Raw genomic sequence first — 20,758 nt, forward strand, 5'->3', positions numbered from 1 at the left:
TATATATATATATATACCTTTATGATACAACAATTTTTTTTTTGTTTTCACTATAGTAGCTTGTAGATTACCTTTCTTTTTTATTTAAATTATATTATAAATAAGTTTTTAGAGTGAAAAAGATTTTATAAAATGATTCTGGGGAATCATTTTATGGCTCAATTTTGTAGCAAATTGCACCTTCACTTAAGCAAACAATTTTTTTTTTTCATAATCCGAACTCCTATGACAGTTTTGTTTTTTATTAAATAACAGAAACTGTACATGTTGGGAATGTATACATCTGCTTTACTCCTCATGTGTATAGCCATTTCAAGAGGATCTTATTTGGGTTTCAAATAAAATGTTATTTTAAATATTTGGTCAGTTTACTTGTAGGGCAAAGTATCATCATATTAGATTGTCCTTACAAACCCTTGTCAAAAGAGCCAAAGATACTTGAGTATACTTTCAAAAGTGTATAAAATGTGCCTGTTGAAGACTTTTTTGTCTGTATTCCTTAAATTTTGTCTCTAGAGCAAGTGAGAGATGCCAACACGAAAAAAGGAAAACTATCAATGGAGAAGATATTCTGTTTGCTATGTCGACTTTAGGTTTTGATAATTATGTGGATCCACTGAAATTATATCTACAGAAATACAGAGAAGTATGTTTTCAATCATTTTTATCACATAGTTTTATTTTGTTGTTAACATTTGACAAAAGCATATATCAAATAAGATATTTCTTGATATTTTTTTTATTTCACTAAAATACCAGGTAACCATATTTAGGTCATATGTATGGAAATTTTCTACCTAATATAAAATTAGTTATGTTCATATATTTGTACAGGATTCGCTCCTAAACTAATTAAACAATAATTATGCATTTTGAAACACAGCTGTTAAGCATAAATGGTTAGAATGTGGTCTATATTTAGTTCAATTTAGTTTTATGAAAAGGTGTAAGGCTTTTATAAAAATTCAGATATCTCCAATTTTTGTGAAACATCAATTAATAAATTCCCAAATCCAAAGTTTGTTTCCAGTATGATTTTTAGAGGGCATAATATGAGTACAAACGCATACTTGAACTTTCAAATTGATCAGTTTTGCATAAAATTTGATGTATAGTCAAGAGACGTTGATTAAACAAGATTCCTTGAATTTTAATTTTTTAAGACCTCTTGAACATAAACCAAAAATTTTAGGCATTTTCTAGAATTAAAATCATGTAATGGATTTTAATCCAAATTTGAATAAATATTCTAGATGTAAGATTCAGTAGCAATTTATCTTGATTTTAATTTTTGTAAATGAACAAAAAGTAGTGCAATACTATTCCAGTTAGGAAATTAGTTTTACCCATCCTCAACCAGGTATTCTTCCTGTTATATAATGAAAGCATCATCTTTACTGATATGAAACCAAATATGATTAATCTAAAAAAAAAAAAACTGATAAAATACTGCTGAAGAAATAATGTAAATTGCAGCCAATGAAAATGACAGCACTTTATTTTTAACAAAATTATTTGGGTTTTTTTAATTACTTTTCTCATCTTGAGTGTTATTTTCACAATATGTCAGCTGATGTAACCTCAGATATTCTTCAGGTATCTCTTGTAGAATTCAAATCTTTCTGTTGAACTTTAAAATCTGCACAGAAGTTTTAACAAAATCCTTTATTTGATCCATGAGGGTAGCATCGTCTTGTTCTGTCAGCCAGGATTATTAGTAATAATTAAAAGAAAAAATTTAAAATTAATATTAATGGATCAAATTCAATACAAATCTAATAGATTTTTTTTTGATTTTTTTTTTATTTTTTTACATGGAGGTCACCACTTATCAAGGCCCAGAAGCCACTTGGGGATAAGGGTTATTGTGTGTACAGTAATCAATGGAATAGTATCGTAGTAATAGTTAGTATTGGAGATCTGATAAAGTGTCATTACTTAAGGGGGCGGTTCATCAGGAATTTGTTTGTGTTGGACTTAAAGACATCCAAGTTGAAGTCGGGAGGGAAACAGGCAAGCGACAGTTCTACAGGCGTGCAGTTCTAAGAAAGAAGCTTTGTTCATGGAATCTACGTTTTGATTTAGGCACAGATAAAGAGTGGGGAAAATTATTGACAGTGGTTTCAGCTAGACAGGTATTTATTGTGAAAGATTGGCAAGGGGGGACCAGAGAATGGAGCTCAGACGAGCACTTGCCATGGAAATAACAATAAAACAGGGACAGACTCGCAATGTCTCTTCTGTGGGGGAGAGGTTGCAGAGAAGAGAAAAGGGCATCCCCCACCAAGCCACGAAGATTTGAATTTTTAAATAAGAAGTTGTTATCATATTATATTAATTAATAGCTAATACTTATTGTTAAAATTTCACAAAAATCTGAATTGTTACAATGAGCTTCTGAGTCCTTTTTACCCCCTTTGCATAAAACTAAATTAAACTAAATATAGCCTACTTTAGAACCCCCTTGCAACTAAGGTTCAAAGTTCATAAGTTAATTAGCTTATGGAATGAATCCCATAGATAGAAAACTATAAAGATATATAATGTTATAAACTTGATAGAGAAAAGACCTATGTATTTTCTGTGTTTCTTTAAAAAATAAATCTTCAAAGAATATTCATATATAAAATTAACTGTTAATTTGAATGAATATCTCTTATTAATTTAATGTTCTTAATGTCTTATTTTAGTGTGCAAAAGGAGAGAAAGGTTTACAACCAAATTCGATGAGTGGAGATGCCACAGGAGAAGATATTGAGGAAAATTATTGTACGTCCTATTTGAATCATATTTATTGCCAGTCTGATTTGAATCGTGCCAATGCTGTTTTAGACATCTCTTCTAATTAATAATCACTTTTAAATAAATGTTTTGTAGCGATTGTAACGTGATTCTATGTAAGTACTACTACTAGCTGACCTTCCACCATACATCCCAAGAAATGCCACCCTTATCTATATATCTATAAAAGTGAAATTGTCTGTCTGTGTGTGTACATTTCCCTACCAAATTACTCTGTCAGTTTTCAGTCTACAGACTCAAGATTTGACATAAGAGGTATTGAAATTTGGGAAAATCTTTTTAATCAGTTCTCAGCCAGAAATTTGGCTGTCAAGGGGTCAAAGTTCAGCGATTTAACCTTTGAAAACTCTGCCAAACTCGTCTGCCAATTTTGGGTCTAAACACTTGAAATTTTAGATATAGGTTCCTTGGACATGGATTTGAGCCCAAAACAATAAATGTTAAAAGTCAAAATTGGGGTCAAAGTTTTAAAAAAATTTGACCTCTCAGCCAGTTTTTTAGTCTAAATATTTGAAATTTTACATAAAGTCTATTCAGACATAGGGCAAGCTTTTTTTCAGAAATTTTTGGCTATCAAGGAGTCAAAGTTCAAAAGATTTTACCTTTGCGGTCTCTACAAATTATTCAGCCAATTTTCGGTCCCAACCTTTGAAATTTTACATGTAGGGTATTCAGACAAGTAGCAAGTTTTTTAATCAGTTTTTTGGGCGAAAATTTGGCTACCAAGAGGTCAAAGTTGAAAGAGTTGACCTTTGCAGACTCTACCAAACTACTCCACCAATTTTGGATCTAAACACTTGAAATTTTAGATGTAGGTTATCTAGACATGAGTCAAACTTTTTAATATAAAAATACATATGTACATAAAGTTATGAACACTACATAAAACTTGAGCAAAGCCGGGTTGAACTGCTTGGCAGCAGGAAAACAAACATTGTTGGACATTTATGAACGAGTCGGATATCGACTAAAATTAATTTGTACCAAAATCTGCATAAAAGATGGAATTTTATTAACAATTCCATGGGTGGCATTTAAAAAAAAAATTTTTAAGCAGGTTAATATTTAAAAATATTTCTACAGAAATCCTATATGAAGTTTAATTTTTTTATTCACTATTAATGATTTAACTACATTATATTAGAAATACAAACCTGGCAGTAATTGTGTGATTTGTTTCTCTAAAAAAATAACCATTCAAGAAAATTAATCTATTAAACTTTTGTGTTTTTATTACAGCTATACAACATAGTATATTGACTGATCAAGGACAACAAAATGTTCTTTATGCTACGACCGCATATTCCAATCAAATGGCGGTAAGTTTCTTTAAGTATCTCTCTCTCTCTCTCTCTCTTTCTCTCTCTTTCTCTCTCTCTCTCTCTCTCTCTCTCTCTACAAATTTATTGTCAGTTATTCTGTCTGATCTTTATGAAGAAAACGTTTTAAACTCTGTTTTTTTAAAACAATCAATTTCTACACTTGGAAAGATTTTTTTTTTCTTAGGTTCAATTTCGCTTACTTTTTGTAACAAAAACCAGTGTGTTCACCTTGGAATCTACTTGATATTGCCTGATTGCTTTTGTTCTTGTAAACTTTCTTAGCTCCTCTCCTTATTGTACTGTGATTGATACCAACTTTTACTTTTCCCTTTTAAGGGTTTGTTCACATTTTTTAAAACCTTATCCTTAACGTTAATTTGAAAATTTTAGAAAACAAAATGTTATAAAATAATTTATTAAATGATTGAAATCATTTTTACCGTTTTTGTTTGTTTGTTTGTTTGTTTTTTTGGGGGGTGGGGGCTGTGACTTTCTGTGTAAAACACTTTTTTCAAAGAAGACTGTTGATTTTATATTTTTTTTCTCTTTATTTTACTGGTGGTAAAACCAGAAAATCTGAGAAAAAAATGATTTTAATCATTTAATGAAATATTTTATAACATTTGGTTTGCTAAAATTTTGTTTTTCACTGAATTGTTGCCCTGTTCAAACAAAAATTGTATTTCAATTATTTGGACTACTACTGTTTTTTGTTGTTTGTTTTTTTTATTACTTTTAAGAAGCATTTTAATGCTTAAATAAACTTAACCTTATTTCTAGATGCATCTCCATGCATCTAGAAAATGTTTGATTCATCTGTTGGTCTCTCACACTCCGGTTATAAAAAAAAGTGTTTTGTATCATTAATGAATACATCTAATATCAGAAGCTCTGTCAATCGGCCTGTCATACTCAACTTGAAATGGGATTTTCTTGTTATTCTATGTTTTAATTTATTTCTCTTTTAAAAATTGTAGAAAATTATTTTTCACTATTCTAAATCATCTGGATTAAGAAAATAAAAATTAACTAGCAAGACCTGTGGAAATTCCACAGGGGACTCATTCATATGTAATATATTGGTGTTAGCATTCTGTAGATGTTCAGTATAAATGGAGACGCTCTGATATTGTAACTTTTTTGTTAAAACTGCAGAAGTATTTATCTAAGCTAGCACGAATGCCCGGCAAAGAATATTTAAATATATTCTAATTCTTGCAGATTTTGTATATATTATTATATTGTTAATATTCTATCGATTTTATATATATATATATATATATATATATATATATATATATGTTATAAAGTTGCGATTTCAAAAATAAAAAATATATCCATATTACTTGGGTGCATTAGTTTGAATCAAAACCAAAATAAAAACTTATGAAAAAAATATGTGTGTGTATAGGAACTCGTTATATATATATAACTTGAGTTCCTTCAGCCATAATCGAAACCAAAACTTATGAAGAATTCTTGGTAAAATTATCTATAAAAAAAAAAAATAGATTACTGGAGGGCCATCAATTATAACCGAAACCAAAACTTATCAAGAATTCTTGGTAAAATTATTTATGACAAGAAATAGAAGTACATAACAATTAAATGACCCAGATGTAAGCATGACACAGAAAATAAAACGCACACTATTGTATTAATATATAGATGTTTTAGACATTTACATTTAAGTTTTTATTTTTAGTCAGTTTTGATTAAATAAAACTGATTTTAAATAATCTTACATCAAATTTATCATTTTTATGAATTTTGATTTTTCTTATCGAATTGTAACTATAAGTTATAAGACATAGCTGCAACAGCTGTGTTGTCTGCAAGACATTAACATATATTGATGCTTTGTTTATAGCTGAATATCAGCAGCATCTTTTTTGTTTTGGAATTAACAATACTTGATTTTCTTTTTAGTTCCAGAAATAAATTTCTAACCTCCACATGTTCACTTTACCTAAACTTTACATTTGCTTTCATATAAATTCTTCTAAAATGAATAACTCTAATACCAGCTCCAGTAACTCTACATGGAATTTAACATTGTTTTACTAAAAGTTTGTCAAAATAATATTCAAAGGTCATAGTTACAAATGGAATAAAAGTGTCAGTGCATATTGTGACATAAACCAGCTAAGTTAGTCATGTCTAATCTGTTCAATCATGTATGAACTCTCACTTTGCCCATGGATAAAATATCAGTGAATATTTTTGCATAATTAACTGCCTACAAGATATGTAAAACTCACAATGAATTGACTTCACAACTCATTTGGTTAGAATTGTTCATAGCCAATAATGTGCTATCTCAAGATTTTTTGTCTTTGTTTCAAGTCTGTCTCAATGTGTTACATTACCTTGTACTAGTTTAATGTCTCTATTTTCCTTGATATCATTCATATATATTTGAGTACAGTGTATTTTTCCACATCTGATGTACATTGCCGGTACAAAGTTAGTTTTTCCACAAAATTATTATTAACATGGCGAAAAAGCAAATTTTCACTGAAATAGTTAATGCTTCTCCTTTATGTGAATTCTTCACATTTTTTAGCAAAGTCTTGTCTCACTTAACAGTTTTCTGAAAACTTTCATTTTGCTGTAATGTTTAAGACTTTAAGCAATTCCTGACTGGATAGGGATGTTAAATGACTTTTCTTTTATCTTAGAAAGATTTTCTGTCTCCTTCCTTTTCCCTTCTTCCATATATGCATTCAGTATATTCTCTTAATTTTGATTTTGTTAGTTGAAACTGATCAGAGTTGTTTAGGAAAAAAAATTGTTTTTTTTTTGTGGTGTCCTCTTTCCACACACATCGAGGAAGTGTGGTTATTCAGGTTGGGAAATTCATTTTGATTTAAGCTTTTTTTACTATTGGCTCCTAACATCCCTGTATGATAAAGATTCTTAAATCTGACCTCCAAAGCAGTTATTGAGGGAATTTCATATTGACTTTGTTTCTCAGTTGATGAAATTAGATTGAACATTCTAAAATTGTTTCAATTTTTGCAATCACGCAATGAAACACTTTTTCTTTTTTTTTTTTTTTTCATAAAGTTTTTAATGAGATTTTAAGTTGGACTTACATAGCATTTAAGCTTATATATCAAGCTGTAATTATGACTAGCTAATTTTTAATTGTTATTGTTGTATCATGTTATTGATGCTATAATAATGTCTGTCACAAGTTTTTTTCTTTTGTTTTTTTTTTTATAATCTCACCCTACAACTTGTAATATGAAAAAAAAAATTCAATTAAGACTGTAAATCAAAATCGGCAAGGGAAATAACTCGTATTAAAGAATAAAATAAAGAGTTGTCTTTTCTTTTTTTTTTTTTTTTTACCTATAAGTCAGCACTTGTCAAGGCCTGGAGGCCACTCAGGGATAAGGGTGTACAGTAGTCAAAGGGAACATGTCATAGTAATTGTTAGTAGTGGAAATTTGGTAAATTGGATTATTTAAGGGGATGGCTCATCAAGAACTTGAAGACGACCATATTGTAGTCAGTTGGAAAACGGAACAGTTCTACAGACGTGCAGTTCTAAGAAAGAAGCTTTATTCACGGAATCTACATTTAGGTTTAGGCACAAATAAAGAGTGGGGGGAAATTATTGATAGTGATTTCAGCTAGACTAGTGTTTCTCTTTTCTTTTTTACAACTAAACTTATTTCTTTTTCTGTATAAGTTAAAAAATGTGCAAATAAAAATTAAAAACTATGCTGACATCACTGCATCCTGGATAATGGCAGGTTGGTAACAGCTAGTTAAATATATGTTGAACTTTGACTACTTAGATCTTTTATTGTAAATAATAATTTTTTTTTTTTTTCAGATGTCTCAGCAGATCACCTTTTAAGAATCTCTCCTCATCAACAAGGCAGAATTCTAGCAGTCAATACCTGCTGCATTGATCTATGCAAAAACAACTGTTCTTGGAATACTTGTTTCAGCCAATTTATGCCTTCTGACTGGGTGGCTCATCCAAGATCATAAGTTATTAATAACTTCTATTATTTAGCTTCAGCTAAAATAATAAACACGCTCGGTCAAATCTTTGTAAATTAATAGTTTAGATTATACTTCCATTGCCATTATGGTTGATTACAATAATTGTAAAAAAAACTTTTTTTTTTTTTTTTATAATGAAAAAAAAAAAAACACTTCATTCCCTAATTTTATTACTACTACACTTGTTTCAAAATGAAATTGTTATCGTGTTAACTAAAACTACAATTTCAAAAAGTTACATTTGTTAATTTGGAGAATATCTACCTGACAGTTCTTTTTATGGTAAGAAGTCAGGGAATCTTTATTTTAAAAACAATTAAATGGCTAAAATTTTAAATCAATAAATAAGAAATATTCATGTTTTACGTTAAAGAACATTTAGCTGACAATAATAATTATTTCTAAGCAAGAAAAAACATTTTTCTCTTAATAGTATTCACCCTGATAGACATTTATTAATTTAAAAGGAATATTATTCTTAACAGTAGATTATACAATTTGATGTAGAAAGCACCATGAAATTTCCACAAGATCCTGCTAATTAATTGTAATTTGGTTTTCCTTCTCATTTCATTAAGAGTTTCCCCATCTGCAATTATTTCCGTCTAATTATACTTATGATCGTGTCATCTGAAAATTGTCAGAAATTCATTTCTATTTTATTCAACTTTCGTACGTCACCAATTCATGTTGAACATTTTGTAAAGAACACACAAATAAGAGGGAAAAAAATTTTTCACAAAAGAAAAATGTACAGAAATGAAAAAAAAATTTTTTCTAACAAAAAAAAACAAAATCTTTTGGTATTTCAAATGTAAATTTTGGTCTTATTTCTGAATGAAAACAAAATAACTTTGATTATTTTTCCTATCAAAATGTGTTGAGTTTTATTTTTTTAAAAATAAGTATTGCTTTACTTGAGGTTAGTCAATTGTTTGGAAATTTTATTTGTTTTTGATGAAGTGAGGAAGGTGACTAATCACACAGGACTGAGATCATTGGATACTTTGGATGCTTGTTGGATTTGTCTCGCTGTAAAAAAAAAGCATAAGATGCCAAAGGGAAGATCAAGAACTAGATGGAGGGATGATCTGATACAACACATGGGTTCCACATGGCAGCAGATAGCTCGGGACAGAGATAGATGGCTTAAGTCCAGGGAGGGGTTCCTCATTCAGTGATAAAACTGATTGATTGATAAAAAAAACAAAAACAAAAAAAACATTCTAAGAAATGTTCAAGCAGTTGCATATGTTAGTCTAGAGATGATGACAGGTTTTGCAGCCATGCTACATATAGCATTAAGTCTTAGTCAGCACCAAATGAGACTCGCTGGACTCGTGTCTTTTAAATTCAGTGATCTAACAAGAACCACTGTGTTAACATGATTACGTCTTGGAATCTCCTTGACATTGCCTGATTGTTTTTGTTCTTATAAACTTTCTTGGCTCATCTGCTTATTGTATGTACCTTTTACGTTCCACACAAGACATATTTTTAGTTTCACTGAATTGTTGCTATATTCAAACATTGTATTTCGATTATTTCAACTATATTCTCATCTTAGTTATTCCATTCATGTTTCAGATGATGTAACCTCTGACCTTCCTTAAAATGGGAATTATGAATTGAACCCTTTGTTTAATCCACGAGGTAGATTGTCTTTCCACTAGTTGTGACAGTAAAATTAGACGTGTGACAAAACCGGTAAAAATGTTGGTCAATGATCAGTTTTAAATGACAGCCTTTTGGAAGTTGATTCAATTCTTACTAAAGGTGATAACTAAGAATAACATACAATTAACATTCTTATTCAGTCATGGCTGACAGAATGAGAACAATCTACCTCCACAAATTTAATAAAGAGTTCAGTCCAAAATTCCAACTGTTTTCGAGTTCTTGAAAGATTTTCATATTGAGTAGAAGGTTTCAAGTTTAAAAAGTTGCGTTTAAAGAAGGTTGGAGGTTCTATCGGCTGAAATATGGATAATAGTCAGAATAATACAAATTGTAAATTTTCATTTGCACAAATTTCAAAATTAAGCTAATCAGATTATGCACAAAGAGAAACTGACCAAGATACTATCAACCACCGCAGATACCTTTTACAGCGTGAATTGCTTGAGTCACATGATATATGTACCACAAACTAATATGTATGTAAATATTATAAAATCTTTGACTCATTTGTCAATTAGTTTATTAAGAATAAAATCACTTTTTTTAAAGCCTGGATTTTAAAGTGATTTTGTTTGTGTGTGGAAAGAGAAAATGGAAATAAGATTTTTAATTGTTTTATAATAGAAACGCTCGTTTGCCAACTTTATCAGTTACATCTGTATATACGAAGAGATTAAACGCAAAACATGATAAATACCTAAATTATTTGGATTACTGTTCTCATCTTAGATGTTATTCTCACAAACGTTTCAGCTGATCTAATCTTATGTCTTGTCAAACTCAGCAATTCCAAAATGCATGATGAACGCAATTTCGAAAATTAAGTTTGATACTCATAATGAATGGATATCCGACGAATTCCAGTTTTTAAGGAGTCTGTCCCAGAAATTGCCAAAGCAGTTTACAGCTTGAAAACCACAAAAAAAAAATTGTAAGGCAGATGACACTAAGCATGAGAAGGTTTATAAAAAAAAATTAGTTCCTCCTAAAAAAAAAAAAAAAAAAAAAAAAAAAAAAAAGTTGAAAACACTTCATAAAAAAGTGAATTTCAAATTCTAAACTGCTTCAACCATTTCCTACACTGATTTGAGATTCTCCATCAGTACTCAGGGCCGACTTCATAAATACAGAAATTCTTAGGGTAATCATTCCTTACAAATATCTAATTAAAAAAAAAGCCAATAAAAACACTTGATTGAAACATCAGTTTTAATATTATACTAGAAAGCCTACCTACACTGTTGTACTACTGTTCCTAGCCCTGAACCCTCATCCACAGATAGATTACAGGTGGGCTGAGAGATTATGATAACCAGTTTTTGTGCACAAAGTGTTAAGCCAATAGAAATGTGTAAGAACTTAAGAAGAAAGTTAGTTTGGAGGGTGAAGCTAATGAGGTTGTTAAAAAGTTATTACCTTTATGATACAATTGGAAATAGAGATAAGCTGTTGTGATTGCAAGAGTTAATCCATGTAGTGAATGCATACAAATGTAACTTCACATCTGTGGCTGTGACCATAGATGATCGACCTTGCAGAATATAACAGATTTCAGAGGTACAAACACAAATTCACAGATGAAATTATTTTTATAAATTAAAAAAAAATTTTTTTTTTAATCAATCGAATATTGAGAATATATTATTTTAGAATTTTTACTATTGGAAAGACTGAACGGGTTGAAAAAGAAAAAAAAAAATTTTTTTTTTTTTTCATACAAGAAATATATGTAACATGTTTATTCAGCTTGAAAAACATACAGTGTTTACCGATGTATTGGAAAATTCAAGATGGCGCATCACTCCCTCTTTAACACGGTAAGTTTGGGAAAAGGTGTTATAAATAAAAAAACTAGACAAAATACTGTTAAAAACCTGCCGAATATATGTCAACCTATGTCATGGTAACATATATTGAGCGAGTTTTTAACAGTATTTTATCCAAATATTTTTAATAACACCTTTTCCCAAACTAACCGTGTTAAAGAGAGTCAGACGCCATCTTGAATTTTCCAATACATCGGTAAAGACTATGTTTTTCGAGCTGAATAAACATGTTACATAGAATAAAAACACGAAAAATATATCCAGTTTGGTAAAAAAGTAACTTATCTTGCCTTTGATAACATTTATTTGTTATATATTTGTTTTTTGACAACTTTTTTGAATCTTTGTGTACAGTAATACAAACCCCACTTCTCCTTAAGGCAATGCTTAAACAGTTTCGTAAGTATGGGAGCAAGTTCTGGTTGAAGCTTTTTTAACACCATAATTGGGATGCCGTCAGGGCGAGACCGCCGAGATCTCGGCGGCCTCGGTCAGGGCCAGTTGCTTTACTGGAATCAAGGTTCTTGATTAGTTTGGCGACCTCACGCACAGATATTTGTATGTTACCTGACGTGTTGTAGGAGGAAATACGGGGAGTTGATGGCCTTTGTCGCATAGGGTAGAATTTGCTGCAAAGTTCTTGGCAAATAATTTGGCCTTGTCTGATGCTGACGAGATGACCTCTGGTCCATTGATAATGTTGGGATAGAACACAGGCTTCTGTTCAGTATCCTATTTGTTATTTGCCAAAACTGATGGGAACCAAGCCGCTGCTCAGCTACTTTGGATTTAACAGACTGAGCATATAGCTCTCTTGCATTTTTTATTACTCTTTTACAGTGGTTGCTGATGTTCCGGAAAGCAGCTTTAGTCTCAGTGCATCTATTACATTGGTAGCTATGGAAAAAGTGATCTTTGTGCGCGATAGCAGCAGCACATTCTGGGGAGAACCATGGCTGGCTGTTAGGTTTTTGTTGGAATTTTTTAGATGGTATGAATCGGTCTATGCCTACAATTAACCATTCGGTCAGGTCTGATACTATAGAGCACACATCCTTTTTAAACATGGAATGCAGAGGTAGATCAGATATGAATGTACGGAAGCTATCCCAGTTAGCCAAAGAGTATCGGTATACAGTACGATGGAGGGGTACGTCTGGGGACTTCTTACATTTCATTTTTATCTTAACTGATACAACGGAGTGGTCGAAAGATCTTAGAGGAGATAGAACGGAACATGAAATAGCTCAGGGGAAGTTGAGAGAAAAAGGTCTAGAAGGCTTGCATACTAACCCGTAGTATCGGGCACATGGGCAGGCTCGCAAACAATCTGAGTGAGGTCATAGGCAATGGCAAAATCATGACAAAACCTCCCCTCATCATGTCTTATTTGAGCGGGTCAGCCATTCCACATTATGGACATTGAAGTCACCACAGATGTGAATGTTAGCCGAGGGATGTGCAGACAGGATGTGGTTTATTTTTTCAGATATACTCTTAAAGACAGTAACTCCGCTGTTGTGGGGACGATAGAGGGCAAATATAAATGCAGTGGTGTAAGCAAGTGCAACCCGGAAGCACATATAAGGTAAATTAGGGTCTTCTCTAGAGATATCTCTGCCACACGGGAAACCATCTTTAATGTAGGCACATATTCCATACCCATGGCGATCTTGGGGATCAGATTTAGATGTTAAATGTGAGTATCTGTTAATTATGAACTCATCTAGGGAAGTGGTCAGCCCTATTCCAGTTTCACTTAGAAACAATATGTCCGGTTTCGTCTCAACCTCTTGAAGATTGGAACACAGACCCCTGATGTTGGAGTAGGAGACATGGTAGTAGGGGTCTACATTGGAGGATGGGGTTCTAGGTTTATTCGATTTTTTTTGTTCTGGCGATATTTCATGTTGAGGTTTTGGGATTTGTGGAACAGGTTGGCATACTTAGAGCAGGATAGAGAGGGAAAGTAAGACAGAAAAGGAGAGGAAATTTTTTTTTTTTTTTTTTTGTAGCTATTACTCCCAACTAATTTATCTTGTAAACTGTTTTAGTAAAAGAAAAAAAATATTAACAAATTTCTTATGCACATTAAATGCCAAAATGAAAACTTGTGAGCAACAAGCAATATCTAATGAGCTCCCCAAATTTAAATCTCCAAACAAGAACCAGCAGAACAACCTCCATCATGAAACTGGCCAAACATTATAAATGAGACACAATCAGAAATCAGAAAACAAGTTTACTACGAAGATAGTCTAAGAATCACCAAAAATACACCCGGACATTGCCAAAAATTGAAAGAATGGGTCAACTAACAGCATGCCAAATATTTTCTGGGTGAATTTATCCAGGACTATATAGATATGGCAAGCTCAATAGATTGGCTAAAAGTGGATTGCTCCAGGAGAGGATTATAATGGCTACCCAAGATCATGGCTTGATAACCAATGCTTTCAAGAAGAGGAGTGGTCTCAGCAATTGCAAGCGCAGGTTTTGCCACACAGAAGTAGAGAGTGTGAGCCACCTGATATCTAGCTGCAAGGTTCTACTGGGGAATGGCTATTATACAATGCGACACAATGGAGTGTGTGAATATCTCGTCTGGACGATCTGTAAAAAGTCGAATATTAAATACAGACATACCAGAAAAAAACAGTTGGAAATAAGTAAAATAGTATCCACTATGACTATGCAATCCCTACAGCTACATAATTAGAAAACAGGGCCATAAAACCTGACATAGTAATATGGGGCACAAGAAAGAAGCAACCTTAGAAGTTAATGTCCTCAATGATGCCGAGTTAAATAGAGCTGAGAGGGGAAAAAATAACGAAGTACCAAGGTCTTATGTATTGCATAAAAAGAAACTGGAATCTTGGGAATATCTCAATCATTCCAGTTATTATAACAGCAACTTGGCTCATGAACCAAAAATTTTAAAACTATTTTGCAAATATACTCAGTGTACCAAGTGCAAGAGAGATTCAAACAATAACTTAAAAAGGACAGAACCTTAAAAGATCTCTCGGTTGGAATATGAGATAGCGAGTGAATATTTAGTATCACATAAGATGCCCCATCCCCAGCTTAAACAAAAAGATAAAATTAAAAAAGGAAAAATATAGTCACCATCTTTATGCACAAGTTCAAGGTTAATAACTGAGTTTCATAATAATCCAGTTAAGATGAGACTACTTAAATTTAATGGTAAAGTATATGAAAAAAAATTTTTTAAATAAAATGTTATTAAATGTATTTTGATATTATTTATATCTTTGTGAAGGCCTTTTTGGCCTAAATTTATCTGCAGTTTCATTCCTTTTACTATCAATATGGCTTGGTATCCAAGCCAAAGTCATTTCCTAAAACAAATTTATTTCCTTGTGTATTTGTCACCACAGCTGGAATCACTAATCATTGAAACAGTTAACTCATTCACATACAATTCTCTAGAATCATATTTATTACTACCTGTGGTCTACTTGAGGATAGCCATGTCTCATTTTACCTGCTGCTTAAAAAAATGTTGAACTACAGGGTGGTCAAAAAGTCAGGTAACATTTTAAAGAAAAACGATATTAGCAATACACGTATATTTAAGTACCATACATTGAAATATAAAATGAAACAAACATGAAATATGTTTATTTTGTTAATTGTCGTCCATTTCTCTCTATCAATCGCTGGAAGCGATTAACCACTGATTGTGTAACACGTGTAATCATGTCAGCTGATATCCGCGCAATCTCCTCTTCAATAAATAACTTTAAAGACGCTATTGTATCAGGCTTCTTGCCATAAACGCTATCCTTTACATAGCCCCAAAGCCAGAAATCAGGAGGGGTAGTTTATATATTACACTCAAATATTTAAACAAATAATATTAAACGAATAGAGATTATAATGGATCATATTGTTTTTTCTACCTTTAACATGTTACCTGACTTTTTGACCACCCTGTAGTTTCATATGATACTCCACGTGGTTAAGACAACCATTGTTTGTTAGTTGTCATATATGAATCATTCAAACACTACCGTGTTTGAATATATGGTTAAGTGGCAGTTTTAGTCATTTAAAACTGCTTTAAAGCTTCACCGCTAACTCATTTTTCGACCAAATTTCAAACAATTATTACAGTTTATAGATCATCTTCTCAGCTATATTGTGAAAAGAAATTTTTCAATTTTCGTTCAGTAAAACAAAAGTTATGATGAATTTTCTGGTGCTCAAAACATAAAAATATGTAAGGAGAGAAGCTACACTTTTTATGACTCGTTTCCATAGCAACCAAGTCACTTCAGCGACTACTGTTGCTACTAATTCGAAAAGAGAAATAACAAGTGAAACGGAGAGAATGAAAGCATGAAAAGGAGATAATTGGGGAGGATTTCATTGAAATCAGACGAGTGGCGTACATTGTTTATTACATCTGTGTTTATGGGGGCAAAAAATAAGACTGAAATTAAACAAAGAGCAAGTGAATTTATTGGAAGCCGGGAAAAATCATGGAAAAATACAAGCATGAAAAGTAATATGGTTAAGTTTAAACATGGAAAAGTAAAGGACGAGTTGTCAAAAACTCAAAAAGAAAAGGACAAGATATTCTAGTAAAAAATATAATCAACCTATAACTTAAAATATTGCATCATTAAGATTTTTTTTAATTCAATTTATAACATTATATAATCAATTCTTAATGCTGCAATATTTTAAGTTATAAATTTATTATATTTTTTACTAAAATATCGTTCTTTTCTTTTCTAGTTTTAACAACTAGTCCTTTATTCTTCCATATTTAAACTTAACCATATTACTTTTCATGTTAGCATTTTTCTATTGTAATATATACATGTTTATATTTTAATTTAAAAATGAAGAACCGGTAGTAATGTAAGACAATATATAAGAATTTTTCTTTGTTATAAAAGTTAGAAGCGGTATCAATCAAAAACAACTTGTAAGCATTATTGTATAACAAAATGCTTCTCAGCACTATTTCAAAACAGTTACATAAAACGATTTTATTTAATCTTTTTCTTCTTAAACAATAACACTAAGTTACAGTAATTGAATCAGAAATACAAAATGGTGAGATATTGTGTTCATCATCATCATCATATTCTGTTTAATGTCCATTTTATATGTTGGCACTTGTCAGATGGCTTTTAGAAATGAACCTCCAAACTTATCTGTGATCAGGTTTCTTTGGAAATAATTTCCTTAACAACTGAAACAAAATTTTTATAGGTTGGATGCCCTTTCTAACATCAATCCAGTAAGGTGATGAGACCAGTGTCTCTATCAAAACACCATCTTGAGATGATTGCCCACCAAGGTTAAAGAGCACTTTACCTGCACTAAATACGCTCTCTCTCATATATATATCATGACTCTTTCTAATTAGAATAGAGTTCTCTTGAAAACGAGTAATGTAAACAAATATAAAAACAATTTCTTTTACTTTCATGGTGTGTAAAATGGATTACGGGTAAGATTGTTGACTGATGAACTAGCAGTTAAATTTCAAATCTTAGTTTGAAACACCATGTCTAGCCATACAAAAGAGCCATGATATGGTGAAACAGCCATGTATAACATAAGCACATTTTTTTATTATTAGGATAATATGTATAAGTTGGACCATTTATCACACTGAGATTAAAAACACCAAATTCATCTTCGTAATAGAATAACTTTTTAATATACTGATCAGGTGTTTGTGATCAACAGTCTAAGATTAGATCAATTGTAGATTGCTTTGCTTTTAATTTACTATTTGTTTTTATTTTGTGATTCAATGAGTATTTCCTCCACTCTATAATAAAGACCAATGTGTATTTGTATAAGAATATACTTCTGCTCAATATAGCAAAGGTAAATAACTGGTGAAAGACTGAAGGAAAATAAGTCTGCATTATACCACAAGGAAAATAAGCCATGCCTTTTGATTCTTCTTTTTTTTTTTTTTCATAATTTCTATTATAGATGAGAAGATCAGCGGTTATTTTCCTTGTGACATAACATGAACAAACTTATTCCCCCTTCTGCTTTGCCTCAATTTACATTAGCCATATTAACAAATCCAACAGATTTGCTTTTGCAGCATTTTGTGTTTGCCAGATATAAATTACTATTAGCTTATTGGTTTTGTAATATATATATATATATATATATATATATATAATGGTTTTATGCAATAACAAGTGTAAGTTACCAAAAATAACAAAAAAATTATCCTTTACTTGTCTTTGCATTAATATTCATATAAAATATCTGAATCAATGATATTAAAAAATAAAATACTTCAAACTGAAAAGTTAAAAATGAAAAAAAGAACAAATTGATAGAGGAAAAAAAAAATAAAAAGAAAAAACTTCTCATTATGAAAATAAATCTAAAGAGGGATACCTTACTTTCTATTTGTTTACTTATTTTTCTAAATATTTTAAATGGATTAGTTCAGAAGAATGTGTGTGTGTGTGTGTATAAAATACATTTGTAAATTATGAACATAAATATAGCAATTATGTTACATTTCCACGTTTCATGCCTGTAAAGAAATGTCAGACTAAAATGCATAGAATTCATGTTATCAGGTGTTTTTATATATACACGTTTATCTAGCTAACTAATCAGATTTGTTTTACTTAGCCAATGGCAGGGCTTCTTTCAGACAAAGGCATGACTGACATTTATTCTCTCTTCTTTTGTTCTGTTTTGAAGAGGGGTGACTTGACCCAGAATTTTTTTGTTTTATGAAAGTATCAACTTAAAAAGTGACCTTGTTCTAACATATGCATGCTTGGGGTACTTTTTCTTACTTTAGGTATTAGACTAGTTTAGCTTTTTATTTTATAATAATTATGGTATATATATTATTTTATGCAGCCATGTGTTAGATATTTTATATATCAATTTTAAGTATTTACTTTAACAGTGCTCAATAGGTTTTTAATTAATTTGACATAATCACAAAAAAAGATTACATCACCCATTTACAAAACAAAAGAATAGGAAGTAAAAATCAGCCAAACCTTTGTCTGATAGAAGCCCTGTCATTGACTAATGGAAACATTAACCCACGAGCAAAAAGAACTGAATCTGATTTATTAGCTAGCTAAACACCATGTGTATATAAAAATTTTGTTAAAAATTAGAAAACACCCACAAATTTTAGTCTGAGAATTCTCTATGAGACGATGTCATAGTTATTTCCTAACTTTATACATGTATCAGTGATGGAACGATTAAAAAAATTTTCCCCAATTCTAATACAATTACTGATTCTGTTCTAAATTTCTGATTCCAATACAAGTACCGATTCTGATTCTTTGAAACTTTCTCAATATTCAATTAGAGATTTGTTGCTTGAAAAAAATTTGCTTAATTATTGTAAAACGCATGTCGTGTCCGTATTTATTTTTGTAATAAGTAAAATGTACACTGGAGTGGGTGGAGGGAGGCATATATTTCATGAGTAAATTTTTCCTAAATATTTTTCTCAAATGTTTTCCTTGTAATTGATTAAAAGTTGTGACATACATAAAGACTTATATTCCGTTTTAAAACAAAGCCGGTTTGCAAGGTTCGTTCTTAATGTTATTTAAATTTTTTCATAATGAAAAATAGTCGACAATTTGTATGCACAAATAAGACGGTGTCCAAAAAGTAAAAAAAAGGTTAGTAAACTTCAATATGACAAACAAAGAGGGTGTATCTCGGGATGATAGTAATTAATTGTGGGAGAAAAAAACTTTGCTTCTAAAGTCTTTACACGCAGCTAAACCGATTATTTGAACAACAAAGAAGAAATGCACATTCTTTTACCATTAAATGTATAAAATCCTCAAAGTTTACAGATAAAAAGGGACTTTTAAACTTTGGAACCAATTCTATTTCAGTTAATTTAAAGCGGAAATATCGTTTCGGTTGTCAAACAAACATGTGGAACAAATTATGGTCGAGTATCGAGATACCACTGTGTGTGTGTGTATTATACATACACTGCTCTTTTTTATAACATCAAGGATGAATGGTTTTCAAATAGCCAAGCAAAATTTTTTTAGCATTACCCTAAAGTCAATATAAAATCTTTTTTCCTGAAATCAAGAAAAACCAAATTTTGATGATAAGCATCACTACTTGTTCAGATGATGAGATGTCAAAAACAATTATTTTATCTTCTACATTGTTCGTCTGCACCATCATCACCCTAATGCATTCATCACTTGCAAGCCAAACATTTCAAATGAAGACAAAATCAGTTGAGAAAATCAACAGACATGAATTGCATGTCTTTCTTCTTTTATTATACTTAATTTTTTGAGTTTTTTTTTTTTGTAGAATGTAGAGATTTACAACTGTCCATCAAAGTTTTTATTGCTGTTTAGAGAAAATCGTCTTTAAAATTACTATTTTTTTTCTTTGTTTTAAAACCATTTGATTCTCTCATCTTGGTAGTAAGTGGTTATGGAAGTGGAGGAGTTGTACGCACTTGATAACAATTTTTGGTCAGCCATAACCTGATCAACAACATTCAGTACTTTAATTGCACAACAACTGCTACTATAAATTAGTTGTTAGCAGGATAAAATGCAGCAGTTAAAAAAAAAAAAAATAGATAACCTACTAATGGTGATTTAAAACAAAATAATAATGAATGTTCTAACAGCAGACAAAATGGCATTTGTGATAATTTTAGTTTATTTCTTTGCTGTTTTTTTTTTATAATTTTTTTAGTGAAAAGGAAAAGTTCTTTTTTTTGTCTGTGTGAATTTTTTGGTTTATTTTGTACAAAAAGAAAAGAAAAAAATTTACAAGAAATTTAATAATTATGTAAAAAAAAAAAATCTAGTTTATAGTCCGTTATTGGTAGGAATTCCCAAATATGGGTTTTGATGATAACTGTGATGGGTCCTCCATTATGACTCGGTTTGCTGTGAATAAAAGAAAAGAAGTCAATTATAATGAAGCATTTAAAAACATTTAAAGAAATCAAAATTATGTAAATCAACCACTAAAAATTCAAGGGTAATCTTATATATGTTCACTTATTAGTTAAAATGAAATCAGTTTCAGTATTGTTCACAAATTTTCACT

At 30.8% G+C, this 20,758-nt stretch overlaps 2 protein-coding genes across 5 annotated transcripts in view; one reads left to right on the forward strand and one right to left on the reverse strand.

Moving 5' to 3' along the window:
• The window catches only part of LOC145303513 (nuclear transcription factor Y subunit beta-like), a 78,809-nt gene extending 69,786 nt beyond the window's left edge, over positions 1-9,023 (forward strand). For both annotated transcript variants that reach the window (XM_080145072.1, XM_080144993.1), the window contains exons 6-9: positions 517-646; positions 2,691-2,769; positions 4,042-4,121; positions 7,972-9,023. In XM_080145072.1, the coding sequence (XP_080001198.1) occupies positions 517-646; positions 2,691-2,769; positions 4,042-4,121; positions 7,972-7,995 (313 nt within the window). In that variant the 3' untranslated portion in view covers positions 7,996-9,023. The remainder of the gene's footprint in view (positions 1-516; positions 647-2,690; positions 2,770-4,041; positions 4,122-7,971) is intronic.
• Positions 9,024-19,919: 10,896 nt separating this feature from the next.
• Positions 19,920-20,758, reverse strand: part of LOC145303602 (mitochondrial import inner membrane translocase subunit Tim17-A-like) — a 94,346-nt gene continuing 93,507 nt past the window's right edge. For 2 of the 3 annotated variants that reach the window (XM_080145191.1, XM_080103225.1), the window contains exon 7: positions 19,920-20,595. In XM_080145191.1, the coding sequence (XP_080001317.1) occupies positions 20,525-20,595 (71 nt within the window). In that variant the 3' untranslated portion in view covers positions 19,920-20,524. The remainder of the gene's footprint in view (positions 20,596-20,758) is intronic. The other variant, XM_080103141.1, reaches the window with a different exon arrangement.

This window comes from Euprymna scolopes, chromosome 1 (genome assembly GCF_053919585.1).
Source record: "Euprymna scolopes isolate OS-2025 chromosome 1, ASM5391958v1, whole genome shotgun sequence".
NCBI classification, from domain to species: Eukaryota; Metazoa; Mollusca; class Cephalopoda; order Sepiida; family Sepiolidae; genus Euprymna; species Euprymna scolopes.